The 16,797-nt window shown below is 38.9% G+C and overlaps 1 protein-coding gene across 1 annotated transcript in view; it reads left to right on the top strand.

The window, feature by feature from the left end:
• The window catches only part of LOC122033843 (agamous-like MADS-box protein AGL104), a 29,280-nt gene extending 19,251 nt beyond the window's left edge, over nt 1-10,029 (top strand). The window contains exon 12 of the mRNA XM_042593005.1: nt 9,634-10,029. Within this exon, the coding sequence (XP_042448939.1) occupies nt 9,634-10,029 (396 nt within the window). The remainder of the gene's footprint in view (nt 1-9,633) is intronic.
• The last annotated feature ends 6,768 nt before the right edge of the window (nt 10,030-16,797 follow it).

The following is a 16,797-nucleotide window of genomic DNA, read 5'->3' on the forward strand; positions in this document are numbered from 1 at the left end:
AGAAGGAAACTGTGTCCTAGAGATACTAGGTTGATAATGTCCTCAAGAGGAGCTCATAAGGATTATCATGTTAAACCCTGATGGTGGACTTAGTCCGACATGATAATAAGGTTGAGTGGTACTACTCTTGGATTTAGATATTAATTAAATGAGTTGTCAGTAACTCACTTAATTAGTGGACATTCGATATCTTAAACACGGGGAGACTAACACACTCATAATAAGAAGGAGCCCAAAAATGTAATTTGGGATTGGTGCGGTAGTTCAATAATAATTCTCTAGTGGAATGAATTATTATTGATAAAATTAAGTTGTGTGTTCGGGGCGAACACGGGATGCTTAATTTTATCGGGAGACCAAAACCAATTCCTCCTCTCGGTCCCTATCGTAGCCTCTTAATTATAGAGTACTATACCCACCTATACCCACCTTCTTACCCATCCTATAGGGGCCGGCCAAGCTAGCTTGGAGACCAAGCTAGGGCCGGCCATGGGTATGTTCATGGGTGAATTCATGTGGTCGTCCCTATTAAAATAAAAAGGAATTTTAATTTTAAAATTTTTCTTATGTGGATAATATAATTTAAAAGAGAGTTTAAAAATTTAAATCCTTCCTTTTATAAGATTCTACAAAAGATTAAGAGAAGAGTTAAAATCTCTTTCCTTATTTGTAGATTAAAAGGTTGATTTTAATTTTGGTAAAAACTTTCCTTTTAATTATATTCATGATTTAAAAGAAAGTTTAAAAAATTAAAAATTCTCTTTTATTAGTTTCTACAAAGATTAAGAAAAGATTTAATATCTTTCCTTATTTGTAGATTGAAAGGAGATTTTAATTTTAGAGATAACTTTCCTTTTGGAAATTATTCACATGTTTAAAAGAAAGATTTTAATTTATAAAATTTCTTTTATTAACCAATCATGAAGGGATTAAAATTATTGGAGAAATTTTTATAAATTTCTAGAAACAAATTAGGAAGTTTTAATTTTGTTTTAATTAAAACTCTCCTTGTTTTGGGGAGAAGAGTGGCCGACCATTATAATTTGAAAAGAAAATTATTTTAATTAAATAAATTTTCCTTTTCAATGGCAAAAGAATTAAGGAAGTTTTATTAAATTTTCCTTATTTGCCAAGACCAAGGATTATAAAAGAGGGGTAGAGGAGGCTTCAAGGAACGACTCTATTCTATTTTCCTCTCTTTTCTCTTTGGGTGTGGCCCTTTCTTTCCTCTCCTCTCCTTTGTGTGGCGAAACCTTCTCATGGTGGAGATATCTTTGGTGGCGGATCTAAGAAGGAGAAGAAGGAGAGAAAGAAGCCTCTTTCTAGCATCCCTTGGAGCATGGTGGTGGTGGCCGAACCTCTTCATCCTAGGAGAAGTTTTGATGGCCGAAACTTGTAAGGAAGAAGAAGGTGCTTGGTGGTTCTCATCTCGGAAGATCGTTGCCCACACAACGTCCGAGGTTAGAAGAGGAATACGGTAGAAGATCAAGAGGTCTTTCTAAAAGGTATAACTAGTAATTTTTGTTTCCGCATCATACTAGTTATTTTTGGAAATAATACTAAATACAAGAGGCATACGATTCTAGAGTTTCGAATTTGTTTTCGATATAGTGTTCTTTTTTTTTTCTTTCCCTTGTGATTTGATTGTTCTTTTCGGTTAACCTAAAGTTATTTTAGGAAATTAAATATTAGCTTTCTATAAAAGGTTTTGTCTAGTCGGTGATGGTTGCTCCCATATCCAAGAAGGCCATGTGCCTCGCCACGTCAGTACTGGGAACCAATTATGGAAATTAATATTTAATGGAATTAATAACTTAAGGTGACTTGGGTCGAACGTGTTAAGTTCCGCAGGAGATCCAAGTCAAAACCTAAAAGAACAAATAGATTAAGTTTTGGATCAAACGTGTTAAGTTCCGCAGGCGATCCAAAATTTAATTTAAAAGAACACATGGTAGCTAGGAAAAGGTTCAGACCTTTGTACAAAATTTTTGTACAGTGGAACCTCCAGGTTTTCCGAGTAGCAACCAACAATCATGACATTGGCACATGTTTTCATTTATGATACCATTTTATGCCATGTCATCATCTCTTGCATTAATAATCAATTGAATTGATTTAAGGATGAAAAACACATTTTGATATTGAGATCAAATTTGTGGTTAGAAAATGCATGAGACCTTAGTCTAAGATACCTAAACCCATATCTCACATCAAAATTGCCATGGATGTGTTTGATACACTTTAGATGTGTGTGAGATATTAGGATCATGAATTAGGATCAAGGTGCATAGTTCTTGTACCTAGATGAGCCTAATTCAAGAAATGGAGGATCATAGGGAAAGCTTGTGTACAAGTCATGTACATTTAGCCCTAAAATTATGGTCCTAAATTAAAAGGTTTAAAATCATTTTGAAATTGATTTGGAAAACCTTGATGAAGCCATCTTAGTGATTGCATTCATCATTGAACATTGTGATACAAAGTTGAGTTAAACTTGAACTATTTCAAAGTTTTTGAACTTTGTATCAAGATTGAAAAATAGAAGTTATTTTCATAGAAAACTATTTTTCCATGATAGTATATGTTATGAGGAATGTATCCTCAAAATTTCACAATTTTTCGAATTTTCTGGAATTTTCTAGGAGTTTCTGAATTTCGGGAAGGATATTTCAGAAATCTCCTGTCAGAGTCTGGATCAGTCTGGGGACCGATCCAGGGAAGTCCTGATCGGTCTGCGGACCGATCTAGTGAAGCATGGATCGGTCTGCAGACTGATCCAGTAAGATCCAGAGAGCTTGTGCGATCTGGTGAAGGCCAGTGCGATCAATGAAGCATGGATCGGTCTGGGGACCGATCCAGGGGGTTTTTGATCGGCCTGAGGACCGATCAGTGCGTGCCAGTGTCTGATTTTCAGCAGGTGTCTGAAATTTCAGTTTTTGGGAGTTGAGTTTCGGGTTTCTAAAGGTTTGAAACTCTCCAAGACATTGTTGGTGCAATGGTCAAGGGGGAGTTGACCTTTAGGGGGAGTTTTTATCTAATTGTCAAGGGGAGTTGACTCTTAGGGGGAGTTTTTACTCCTTAAGACTTTTGAGGATTAGTGACATAGGATTGTCACTAAGTTGATTGTTGAGTTTAGTATCAAGGGGGAAATTAAGAGTTTCAATGAAAGGTATGGGACTTTCATTAGGAGAAAACTCTTGACCTTAATTCTCTCTTTTTGATGTGTGTCAAAAAGGGGGAGAGTGTTGGAGAATGGGAGAATGTTCTAGATAATGTTCAAGGAAGAACATTGAAGAACATTGGGAAACCTAAGTTAGGTTATCGGATTAACCTAACTTGATTATGGTTTTGTCAAACATCAAAAAGGGGGAGATTGTTGGTGCAACCTTAGGTCAAGGTTGACCTGGTTGACCTGACTCGAGTTGACCTGACTCGAGTTGTATTTTGATGTTTGACTTATGAAGATTGTTGGTGCAACCTTAGGTCAAGGTTGACCTAGTTGAGTTGTATTTTGATGTTTGACACTCGTGGAAGAGTTGTATTCTTGATATGGGACAAGAATAGATGTTTGGGAGATTATTGGTGCAACCGTAGGTCAAGGTTGACCTGGTTGACCTGATTTGGGAAAGAGTCCAAGTATGGAGACTTGGCAACGGAAAAGTCCAAGCAGGGAACTTGGCACTGGAAAAGTCCAAGCAGGGAGCTTGGCACGCGAAAAGTCCAAGTATGGAGACTTGGCACTGGAAAAGTCCAAGTATGGAGACTTGGCACGGAGAAGTCCAAGCAGGGAGCTTGGCACGAGGGAAAGTCCTAACTGGGATGTTAGGCAGGTGGAAAGTCCTGGTGAGTGAAGCCAGGCAAGGGAAAATCCAGATGGATCAAGGGTGATCGGACATCTGGTGTTGAGAAGGTCAAGTAGGTCAAGGGAGTGACCGGATACTTGACACAAAGAGGAAAGTCCAAGTGGGTCAAAGGGATTGACCGGACACTTGGTAGGGAGTCTTAGCAGGTCAAGGGAGTGACCGGATGCTAAGCATGATGTACCAACAGGTCAAGGTTGACCGGATGTTGGTTTGGGAGACTTGGGACTTGGTTTGGGCAAAAACCAAGCTCTGGATCGGTCACCAGACCGATCCAGTGATACGCTTGTGTATTTGATCGGTCTGGTGACCGATCAGATAACAAACAGAAGGCACGCATCGATTCTGTGAGCTTACTGATCGGTCTGGGGACCGATCAGCATGGAGCCTGATCGGTCTGCCGACCGATCAGGTGACGATCTTGAGGAGTGCGAGGAACCGCACTCAATAAGCCCTGATCGGTCAGCAGACCGATCAGGCCATACCCTGATCGGTCCCCACGACCGATCAGAGCACGATCAGTAGCTAGCGGAGTTCGGGAGAAAGCGCTGATCGATCTGGGGACCGATCAGGCACACTCCTGATCGGTCTGTGGACCGATCAGGGCACTAGCCGTTGCGACGCAACGGCTAGATTCCTTCGTGTTTTTCTTCGCAGGTATAAAAGACGCTACAGGGTTTCGTTGCTGCTACTGCTTCCTCCTTAGAACTTCTGTTCTTGTGCTCTAGAGCTTCTGCTCTTACCTGCTATCAGAGCTTTGCTGAGCTCCTCGCAGCTGAAGCTTCGCGTGAGCTTCTCGACTGGATTCTCGTCAGCTGCTGCTGGTGTGAAGCTGCTGCTTCATCACTCCAGTCAACAAGAAAGGCAAGCAAGTGTTTCATATTGTCTTTTGCTTTCTTGTATCTGTTGTACTCCTATCTTGCTTGTGCAAGAAACATTGTGGCGAGGTTTCTCCACCCAGAAGGAGTATATTGTATTAGCCGGTTCTCCGGGGACTCATCCACCGACGGATTGACTGGACTCGTCCACCTTACGGACACGCCGAGGAGTAGGAGCCCTAACCTCCGAACCTCGTTACATCTGTTTGTTTGAGGTTTGTTTTCTTCTCCTTCGTTTCTACGTGTTATTTTCCGCTGCGCTAACCTAGTTTGTAGAAACGCGACGATTTGGGGTCGGCTATTCACACCCCCCCTCTCTAGCCTCCGTACGAAGGATCCTAACAATAATGTGCCACAAAGGCCAAAATAACTCTTATTGATAAAAATTTTACTACGGGAGAAAATGTCTCTTCAAAGTCAATACCCTCCAATTGGGTATATCCTTTTGCAACTAAACGAGGTTTGTATCTGTTAATCGATCCATCTGCTTTCCTCTTTATTTTGAGAATCCACTTATTCCCAATAGCCCTTCGGCCCGGAGGAAGATCGACTAAGTCCCAAATATGATTTTGAATCATGGACTCCATTTCTTCAACCATTGCAGCTTTCCATTTTTCTCTAACTCTACATCCCAATGCTTCCTCAATAGATTGAGGTTCGTCATCATCAATTGGAAGTGTTACCAATGCCTCATTCTCAATATCAAACCTCTTCTTAGGTTTGATCTTACGAACACTTCTCCATAAGTTGGGTTGTTGAGAAGTCAACTCATGACTCGACATATCACTCCCACTCGGTTGACTAGACTCAGGTATCCCTTTTGACACCTCTCTCGTTGATAATATCTCATCCTCCTCAAATAGAGGAACATTTTTATCAACATCACCTCTGATTGGGAACTCTGTTTCGAGAAAAGTCGCATATCTCGAGTCTATTTCAGAGATGGTTCCATCTAGTTGCTCACCTATGAAAACATAACCTTTGGAGGTCTTATGATATCTTATAAAGATACATTTCTTACCCCTAGGCCCTAGTTTTCCATACTTGTGAGAACTATCATGAACATAAGCAACTGACCCCCAGGGTCTCAGATTACTCAAATATGGTTTTCTACCTGTCTAACGTTCATATGGGGTAGATGGAACTGACTTTAAAGATACTTTGTTAAGTATACAGGCTGCAGTTAATAATGCATCTCCCCAATAGGAGATTGGAAAATTAGCTTGCGCCATCATAGACCTAACCATTTCAAGAAAAGTCATATTTCTTCTTTCAGCTACCCCATTTTGCTGTGGAGTTTCAGGGATTGTCAGCTGTCTAATAATCCCTCTATCATTACATATTGTCTTGAACATATCAGACAAATACTCCCCTCCACGGTCAGTGCGTAAAGTCTTAACTTTACGTTCCGTTTGATTCTCAACTTCGTTTATATAACGAATGAAGCAATCTAATGCTTCAGATTTGTGAGAAATCAAATACACATGACTGAACCTAGAGAAATCATCAATAAATGTAATGAAATAGGAAGCTCCATGTCTAGCCTTCACATTCATTGGACCACAAATATCCGAATGAATTAACTACAATGTTGATTCAGATCTAATAGCCTTACCAAATGGTTTCCTAGTTGCTTTTCCAGCAAGATAATGCTCACATATAGACAATTGAATCTTAGCCCGAGTGCCCAATAGACCCTCTCTAGCTAACCGATTCATACATTCTTGTCCTATGTGTCCTAATCTAGCATGCCAAACCTCATCAGTTATATCTGCATCACTAGTTAAAGCAATGTTTGAAAAACAACCATCAATAGCATAATTGACATCTGGTTCTACATCAAGAACCATAAAACCATTTGTTAAAAAATCATATCCGATTGACACTGAGTCAATCTTAAGTTCAACAGATCAACTCTAAAAATTAATACAATACCCTAAATCAAGAAGACACATAACAGAAACAAGATTCCGTCGAATTTCAGGAGCATACAAGATATCATGTAGAAACAAAACTCTACCACCATGGAGGTTGAGTTTGCAAGTGCCGGCTCCTTTGACTTCAACTCTTGCATTGTTTCCCACATAGATCCACTTGTTGCCAGCTGGTACCCGACGATACTCAAAAAATGTAACTCATTCCCGAGCTACATGGTTGGTTGCTCCCGAATCTATAATCCACAAAGGATAAGAATCAGCTAACAACACTGAACTAGCAACAAAATGCTCTTGAAAAGAAGACACACTTGGATTTACCTTTTTCGGCTCAGTGCACTCCCGAGCAAAGTGACCCTTTTTGCCACAGTTAAAACAAGTCAACTTGTTTTTAGGTTTCTTTCCAGTCTTCTTGACTATCTTCTTGATTGGGCCCTATCCCACACCAGCAGCTTCTCTTTTCTTTCCCTTCCCTTTCTTGAACCATTTCCTTTTCTTGGATTCATATGATCCAGCAGAACCTACAACCACATAGGCTTGTCCAGAAATCCTTGCGGATTTAACTCTCTCCGCCTCCAATTCTACATGCCGTGAGACGTTAGTGAAAGTCTTGATACTCTTACTGTGAGTTAAGGTCTGCTTCATGGTCTCCCAAGAATATGGAAGTGAACGTATAATTGCTTGAACTTGTTGTTCATCAGTCAACTCATAACCAACAGTTTTAAGCTCCCGAATCATGTTCGACATCTCCCTGAGGTGTTGAACCATTGATACATTTGGACGCTTTTTGTAGCTGTCAAACTTGATTGTCAGCTGTCGAAGCTTGCTCAGACTTACTCCACTGTATTTTTCTTTAAGAGCTACCCAGACTGCATGAGCCGTAAGATATGACTCATACTCAAAAGCTAGGTCATCTACCATTGAACTAATCAATATGCCCTTTGCAGTGGAGTCCTTTTTCTTCCATGCCTTATAGACATCAAGATCTCGTCTGTGTTGTGCAGTGGGACCATCTACAGGTACTTCCATAACTTTATTTACAGCCTTTAGAACTTCTTGTTCCTCAAGTACATATTGTATCTTGAGGTGCCAGATCTTATAATTATCTCCATTAAGTTTTTCACCTTTATTGAGTTCAGCTATTATGTTTTTGGTTGCCATAATCTATCATAAATAAATATATTATTTAGTATTCAGTGTATATCATATGTATGCAATTTATGATTGACTTAATATTACTTTGAGTTGGTTTACAAAATCAAGTGACAACTATGTTTTCACTCATCATCCGTATGACCAATCAAATTAATATTAATCAATTCTATTACATACATCCCAACAAATGAACTGATCATTTTTAATATCATCAATTCTTTAATTGAATAAACTAATCATTTAATATATCATGATTTTTTTAATTAAATGAATTAATCATTTAATACATCATGAACTAATCATGCATCATGTCAAGTAAACAGCATAAATAAATGAATATATCATTAACATAAAATTACGCTGCATAATGTTAACATATAACTAACTGACATGAATGAAATTGACTATCTATTGTTCATACAAAACGACAATAAAAATAACAGAACACTAATAAACTAGATAGGCAACTACCACTCCCACTAGGACAGACACTAGTGCAGTGGCCAAAATAATCCCTCTCAGCCTAGATTTATTTGAGGTAATCACAGGTAGGACAACTTCAAGATTTTCAATTGGATCCCACACACACTCTCCCAGATCCTCTTCAGATTCATCTTAATCCTCCTCTGGATCTTCAGGATCTTTTGAAAGCTCTTCAGATTTTTCTGGATCCTCCTCTGGAGGATCTACAGGATCTTCTGAATCCTCTTCAGATTCATCTGGATCCTCCTCTGGGTCTTCAGGACCCCAATAGAGATGAAGTAACTGTCTGCACATCTCTGAATACGAGATGTGTCCATCATAATCATCCCAAAGTTGGAATGCTATCTGCCTAAGATTTTCCGGCAGTTAATAGACTAGAGCAAATCTTCTGTGTGTGTTCTGGAAATTCTTCTCGCTCGAATTTCCAGAACAACCGATTGAGCCGACCAATAAGTCATCCAAGTCCTTGAACGGGGTCGAAATCAAGCTCCTTAATCTCCTCCCAAAGCTCATGTTGTCGTAAATCATGACTAGCCATCTGAAAAATTGAAAATAAATAAGTCAGTACAAAACCGACTAACCAGTATAAAATTGGCTTATTTCAATTTATATAGGCATAATACCAACATAATAAATCAAGAAAAATAAATCTTCTCGATTTTCAGGAGTTTAAGTCGACAATTAGAACTAATCTAATTGGTCAGACCCATTGGATCGGTTGATTAGGGATCCAGATCCTAAGCTCGGTCCATTGTCCATAATTAGAACTAATCTAATTGGGCAGAGATTTTTGTACCTATATTCTGTTACTTTTTCTCTAAGTTCATTTCTACTAATTTCAAACTTATTGATCAAACTCAGGTCCGTTTGATCAAACCAATGTCCATTGGTTTAAGTCCGACCAATTAGAACAAATCTAATTGTTTTGATCAAATCTGACCCAAATCTGGTCATTTGATCATATTTGGTTCAAGTCCAATTAATCAACCCAAATTGATTCGGGTTTAGATCAAATTTATTTGATTAAACCAACTAATGATTTAATCTAAATTAGGTCTAATTAGACCAATCAATTTAAACCCATATAATTAATTAAAAATGGACCAATAATCCTAATTTTAATTAATTTCACCATGCAAATAATTTTTTTTTAAACACAGAAGCTTAAAAAAAATTTGTAGGAAGAACTATTCGAAACCAAAAGGTTTTGGTTTTTTATAATTGCATGCGACAACATATTTTTTTTTATAAATTTAATTTATTTAAATCAAACTTTTCCTTATGAAATGTTTCCTCACGAAGCACGTTCTTCCTTTTTCTTAGCATCGCATTTTCTCCGCCGCCCACTGCCCACACCCGCTGGCCACGTTCGCACGCCGCAGATCGTGCACGTTGTGCACGCCGTCTTTCCCGCGACGAACACAGGTTGCAACGCGAGGTAGCCATGATCACTTCGCCGGCCAAACTAGAAGTTATCGCCAGCCTCTGCCGGTGGTAGCCGGTTCTTTCCAGCACCAAAAAACAGTCAATATTAGGCTCGATGAGATCGCCGACAGTGGTTCTGCCTGTCCTAGCCACCAACACATAGCCGACCAGCCAGGACGCCAACGACGACAACGGACTGCCGTCGCCGGCAAATCCAGCGGTCTTGATTTTACAAATTTGGCACAACGTGTATGCTACGACACATTAGTCGTGCAAAACAGCGACGGGAAATGACAAAACAAACGAGGAAACATTCGTACGACAATTTCATAATTCGTCTATAAGCATTTAGAAATAACTTGTGCTCTGATACCAATGCAGATCTATATTCTAAATGCATGATAGATGAATTAATTAAATTAAAAGCGGTAAAAACTTACAGCGATCTCCCGCAGATCCGCAATCGGCAATGACAAAACTCACTGTTGGAAGAGCGATCACAGGATCGGAAAGCCCTCCGCAATTCCACAAACCAAATCCCACTGCCTTGGATATTCACCTCTTACTCTCGTCTCCAACACCCCCTGATTCTCCTACTTGATCCTTGGACGCATCCCCTTTATATAGGGAAATAAACCAGGGGCATAATGGACCTTTTCCATTATGAGTAGTGGAGAACATGGGTCATGTTCCCATATCTCCACTCTCCCCATTTCCAACACATATACTGGTAGGAAGCTTGCCCTTTTCTTCACGCAGCACCTAGCCGAAACGATCGACCTTTCCTTTCTCAACATTCATCTTTGTTGGAACTAATAGATGAAGAAAAAAAATAAAATAGAGAATAATTCTTTCATTGATATTTACTAAAATCAATAGGTTTATTTATACAAGTTGTCTAAACAATAATGGAAAGATTAAATATGACATACAATTTATAAGCATAGCAATAAATATAATAGATTTAGAAGTATTATTTTTTTCTATTTGATTCATATCGATCTTGATTGTGATGTCGATCTTGATTGTGATGCCAAATATAATAAATCTCAATTGATTGAAATCAATTCGAGATTATTTTCCATTATCGTCATTACCCCTCGATAAATTCAATGGGAGTGCTTGAATGTTGAGTTTGAGTGCTAACTTAGTGAAATGTTGTCTGGGAAATGACTTGATAAATATATCAATAATTTGTTCTTCAGTAGAGATGTAAGAAACTGAAAGTTGTCGAGTCGTCACACGCTCACGAAAAAAATAAAAATCAATTCTACATGCTTGGTTCGAGTATGAAAAATAGGATTTGTCACAAGATAAGTTGCTCCAATATTACCACATCAGATTTTAGGCGTAACAGTTAGGGAAAAGTGTAATTCATAAAGAAGAGATTGTAACAAAATAATTTCTCATGTCACGTTAGCTATAACTTTATATTCAGCTTCAGTGCTTGAGCGAGAGACTGTACGTTGCTTCTTTGAAAGCTAGGAAATAAGATTTTGCCCAAGAAATATGACATATCCACTAGTAGAACATTTATCTTTGGGAGATTCAACCCAATCTGCATCACTGTAGGCAATTAACTTTTGTGAGGACTGGAGATATAAAAGAAGACCATATAGAATAGTGCCTTTGAAATATCGAAGAATTCTCTAAACACCTTCCTAATGGTGTTCAGTAGGAGCATGCATAAATTGACAAACACGATTTACAGCGAAAACAATATTGAGTCGTATAATTGTGACATATTGTAGGTAACCAACAATGCTTCGGTAGATCTAAAGGTCAAACATTGAAGAGGATGATGAAGGTGAAGTGAAATCACCTTCAATGATTGTTCCTCAATATGATAGCTTTGTTCCTAGTGTGACAATTCACATGGATCAAGTATCACTCGAAACTCTTCATGGTATGCTATCCTCTTATGAAAGGCTTCTACAAATACAATCTCAAATACTGTCAGATTCTATGTCTTTATCGCACACATGATTAGCAAAACTCCACAATCTTATCAACATAGTCAATCTCCTCCCCAATATGGTATCAGAGCCCAAATGTCCAATTGTAGTTAGGTTGTTGGCAATGTTCTTGACTGATTGTATATAGTCACTGATAGAGACATCTCCTTGTTGCACATACTACAATTGTAAACGAAGTTGGAGAACCTGTGCTTGAGAGTGAGATGCAAAAGAATAATCAAGAGCTTTCCAAACCTGGCGAGAGGTGTTGAGGTCAACGAGCATTGGAAGTATAGACTCAGTAATTAATGAGATTAACCAAGACAAGACTAATTGATCCTTTTAAAATCAAATAGCATAAGATGGATCATCTTTTTGAGGTGAGGATGAAGTACCATCAACATGATCAAGTAAATCATGAACATAAAGTAAAGGAAGAAATTGTAATTTTTAGAGTAAATAGTTATTATGGTCAAGTTTAACAGAAAAAGAAGGAATCATATGAAAAGGAAAAGATATATTTTGTGATGGCGTAGGGATCTCAGTAAAATTGATAGAAAACATTTCTTTTTCCTGATTTTTTTGTCTATGTTTTTTTCCCTTTTTTTTTGCTCATTTTCCCCCTCCTTTTTGTTTTTTTTTGTTTGCTCTTTTTTTTTTCTTTCTCTATTTTTTTTCCTATTTTTTTGTTTTGTTTTTCTAACAAGAACGAAAGAAAAATGGACAAGGAAAAAAATAAAGAGAAAAAAATAAAACAAACGAATAACAACTTTACCTTGCTACGATTGGCATTGTCGACATTATTGTCGTTGATGGAAAAGAGTTGTTGATGAAAGGAGAAGAAAAGTTGATGCTACCAGAGTTACTATTGTCGAAGTTGCCATACTGTAGACGATAATATCAAACCTTGATGTAAAAACTCCTGTATTTGCTAGAACAAAAATTCAGAAGAGGAAAATTAGAAGGAAAATAAGATGACTCTAATACCATGTTGGAGCTAATAGATGAAGAAAAGAAATAGAATAGTGAATAATTCTTTCATTGATATTTACTAAAGTCAATAGACTTATTTATACAAGTTGTCTAAACAATAATGAAGAGATTAAATATAACATACAATTTATAAGTATAGCAATAAATATAATAGATTTGAAAACATTATTTTTTACTATTTGATTCATATCGATTTTGATTGTGATGTCGATCTTGATTGTGATACTAAATATAATAAATCTCAATTAATTGAAATCAATTCGAAATTATTTTCCATTATCATCATTAATCTTTTCTTAGGTTTGTGTCCTAATCCTCGATTGTCCCTCCTCCCTTTTCAATTCTTCCCCTCATGGCACAGTCTTACGGTGCTCTTGTTGGAGCAAGTTTGAAGGATTTGTTGTCAGCACTGCATCCTTCTCTTTTTCTAACTATTTTTCGTGTTTGTTGGTTGACACCCGTTCCCCTCCCCTTTTAAATTTCTCCTCTCACGGTATAGTTATGATGGCGGATGTTGGTCTTAATGCTTGTTGTCGCGGTGCTCATGCTGGTGCACGTCTGAAGGATCAGTTTTCTTCTTCGGGCGTGTTCTTCGAAGATTTGAAATCCTTAAAGAAGGTATGATCCTTAGTTTTGTTTTGTTTTTTTTTTATCTCCTTGCCTTTGGAAATGTTTGAGTAATTAAATTGTGCTATAGAAGACATGAATTGAATAATTGGAACAAAATAAATCAGTCTGCATGCAATATTAATAGATTTACCACCAATAAGCACATCTCCCATGTTAAACTGGCAATTCAATTTTGTATAAAGGAGTGTGAAGAGGCATTGGTTTTGGATCCTGCATTCAAGCGCACACACCAGAGGTTGGCATCGTTTCTTATAAGGTTATAACACTTTAAAAATGTTCCATTCTTTCCGATTCAAGTTTGCAAATTGATTTCTACCGGTCCTAATGTTATGCTGAGATATTGATATTGCTTAGTTGTAGATGATTCATTTCCTTGGAGCTAGTCACTCATTATTGTTATTAACTATGATGTATAATTTTTTTATGAATACTTTTATTACACAATTAGTAGATATGATGAAAGAACTATCTCAATTTTATCAAAATCTATTTTGATTGATGAGGTTGCATCCTTTTTTATGGTAGAGTGTCTTATGATTTTTACGTTGTTTATATTTGTGAGTTGCAACATCAATCCCTGGTCCTTACTACAATCATTCCTAGCAACTTCCCTTTAAACCATTCCTAATGATGATGTCAATTTTGATGGTGAGGATGGTGCATGCAAAATTTCTGATGAAGTTGTTAATGTTGTGTTGGATATTGGGGCCTAAATGGACCAATACAATTTTGAGGAGGAAAAATCGGAAGCCATCAATTGTTGAAAGTCGTAATTGACTTCAAAATTGAAATCTACGTTTCGCGTAGATAGATTTAGACTATTAATTTGCTCAAAATCAATTAAGGGTGAATGAGAAATTAATGTTCAAAGTCGGCCCAAAATAACGTTGGTTATTCATTAAGGAAATGCAAGGGAGAATAGTCCCACATCGGAAATTTCCGATGTGCATTCCTTACTTATTAATGATGTTGAGTTATTGGAGTTAACTCAGAAAAGTACCAGGTACTCTCTGCTCAGGGGCGAGCAGGTGCTCGCACCTGTGAGCCCGCCACGTGCGCACGTGCGCACGTGCGCACGTGCGCAATGGGCGCTTTGTAGGCGCACTTTGCACTTCGATGACGTGTCAGGCTAGTACCTGACATGGCAGTGCCTATGTGGCATCCTCGTGGGCAAAGGGAGATGACTGGATAGTTGGTTGGGCGAACGGATGGCAGCCGTTGATCAACGTTGATCAAAGAAGTATGGTGGATCGCTTGTGATGCGATCTAGAGCGTTGGATCACAATGAGTCACGATCTGACGGCTTGGGATGAGACATGATCTGAAGCATCGGATCAATGGATCCAGATCCGATGGCTGATAGATCTAAGGGTCACAACTCTTAGATCTGATGGATGAGATTAAAGGGGCTATGTGAAGGGTTATAACTCTTCAGTCCGGACGGACCAGATTAATCCACCCAAAGGTCACACCCCTCCCTAAAGCCTCTTCCTTCTGTATAAATAGAACCCTCCAGATTGGAATCAAATCACTCAACTTAATCTTCTCTTCCTCAAGTATTCACTCACTCATCTTGTGCATTCAAGAGTCCAAGAAGCCTACGAGAAGGTTCGCTGGTCTCGGAAGTCGGAGTGCTACGATTCCGAGACGATTGTCGTCGTTGTATCTTGGGAACGAATTGCAACAATCCGTTAAGCACTGTAGCGGAGCAATATCGTTTACGGAGATAGTGTCGAACACTAGCCTCGACGATCAGTTTGCATACTCCGGAATTTACCGGAAACAACAGTCGTAAATGATATTCCGTACAAACTGATATGGCTACCAACGACGTTCCAACCACCATTCCGACCGCTGTTCCGACGGCCGTTCCGACATCCATTCCGCACGGAGAAAAGCCGGAGAAATTCACCGGAGCCGACTTCAAAAGATGGCAGCAGAAGATGCTGTTCTACTTAACAACGCTAAACCTTGTACGGTTTTTGCGTGAAGACCCGCCAGTCGCTACGGACGGTAGCAAGGCTGCTTGCGATACGTGGACGCACGGAGATTTTCTATGTCGCAACTACATTCTCAACGCCTTGGACAACACGTTGTATAACGTGTATTGTTCATTGGAGACAGCGAAATCTTTGTGGGAATCACTTGAGAAGAAATACAAGACCGAAAATGCCGGACTGAAGAAATTCATCGTCGGCCGGTTTCTGGATTTCAAGATGGTGGACTCAAAGAGCGTCTCATCTCAAGTCCAAGATATGCAATTAATACTGCATGATCTGGACTCCGAAGGAATGAAGCTGAACGAGTCATTCGCAGTTGCTGCGGTAATTGAGAAGCTCCCTCCGTCATGGAAGGATTTCAAGAATTACCTAAAGCACAAGCAAAAGGAGATAGGGCTGCAAGACCTGATCCTGAGGCTACGAATAGAGGAGGATAATCGAAAGTTATCCGACTGCAGAGGAACCAAGCGGACTATAGACGATATGTCCAACCTGGTCGAGCCGAACGCTAAAAAGCCGAAACAGTTCAAGAAGAAGGCACAAGCGAAGAAGTTCAAGGGATCCTGCTACAACTGTGGAAAGGCAGGACACCTGTCCAAGGACTGCAGACGCCCGAAGAAGCCAACCAAGGGGCCAAAGGATGCTGCGAACCACGTCGCAACCTCTCTTGAGGACTTGGATCTCACTGCGGTTGTATTTGAAGCCAACTTGGTGGATACCAACCCGAAGCAGTGGTTCATTGATACTGGAGCAACTCGTCATATCTGTTCCGATAAGGCGATGTTCTCCAAGTATACTCCGATAAATGGCAGGAAGCTCTATATGGGTAATTCCACGACGTCGCCAATTGTCGGACTCGGAAAAGTTGTTCTGAAGATGACGTCCGAAAAGGAGCTAACACTCATTGATGTACTCCATGTTCCCGACATCAGTAAGAACCTAGTTTCTGGAGCGGCACTAGTTAAGGCCGGATTTAGGCTAGTGTTCCAGTCAGACAACTTTGTACTTACGAAGAATAACATCTTCGTAGGAAAGGGGTACCTAGAAAAGGTCTATTCAAAATGGTTGTAATGCCTGTATTCCGAAAATTTGATGGTAATAAAATAAATGCTTCCAGCTATGTTGTTGAGTGTTTTAATTTGTGACATGATCGACTCGGACATGTGCATAATAATACTCTTAAACGTCTCGTCAAATTAAATTTATTACCAAACGTCAATGTTGACGGAACACACAAATGTGAAGTGTGCGTGGAAGCAAAAATGACGAAACTACCTTTTCATTCGGTGGAAAGGTCAACGACTCCTCTAGAGTTAATACATAGTGATCTATGCGACTTGAAATTTGTGCAAACTAGAGGAGGTAAAAAGTATTTTATTACTTTTATCGATGACTGCACAAAGTTCTGTTATGTCTTTCTTTTAAGAAGTAAAGACGAAGCCCTAGAGGCATTTAGAACTTATAAAACAGAAGTTGAAAATCAA

Source organism: Zingiber officinale, chromosome 11B, assembly GCF_018446385.1.
Source record: "Zingiber officinale cultivar Zhangliang chromosome 11B, Zo_v1.1, whole genome shotgun sequence".
Taxonomy (NCBI): domain Eukaryota; kingdom Viridiplantae; phylum Streptophyta; class Magnoliopsida; order Zingiberales; family Zingiberaceae; genus Zingiber; species Zingiber officinale.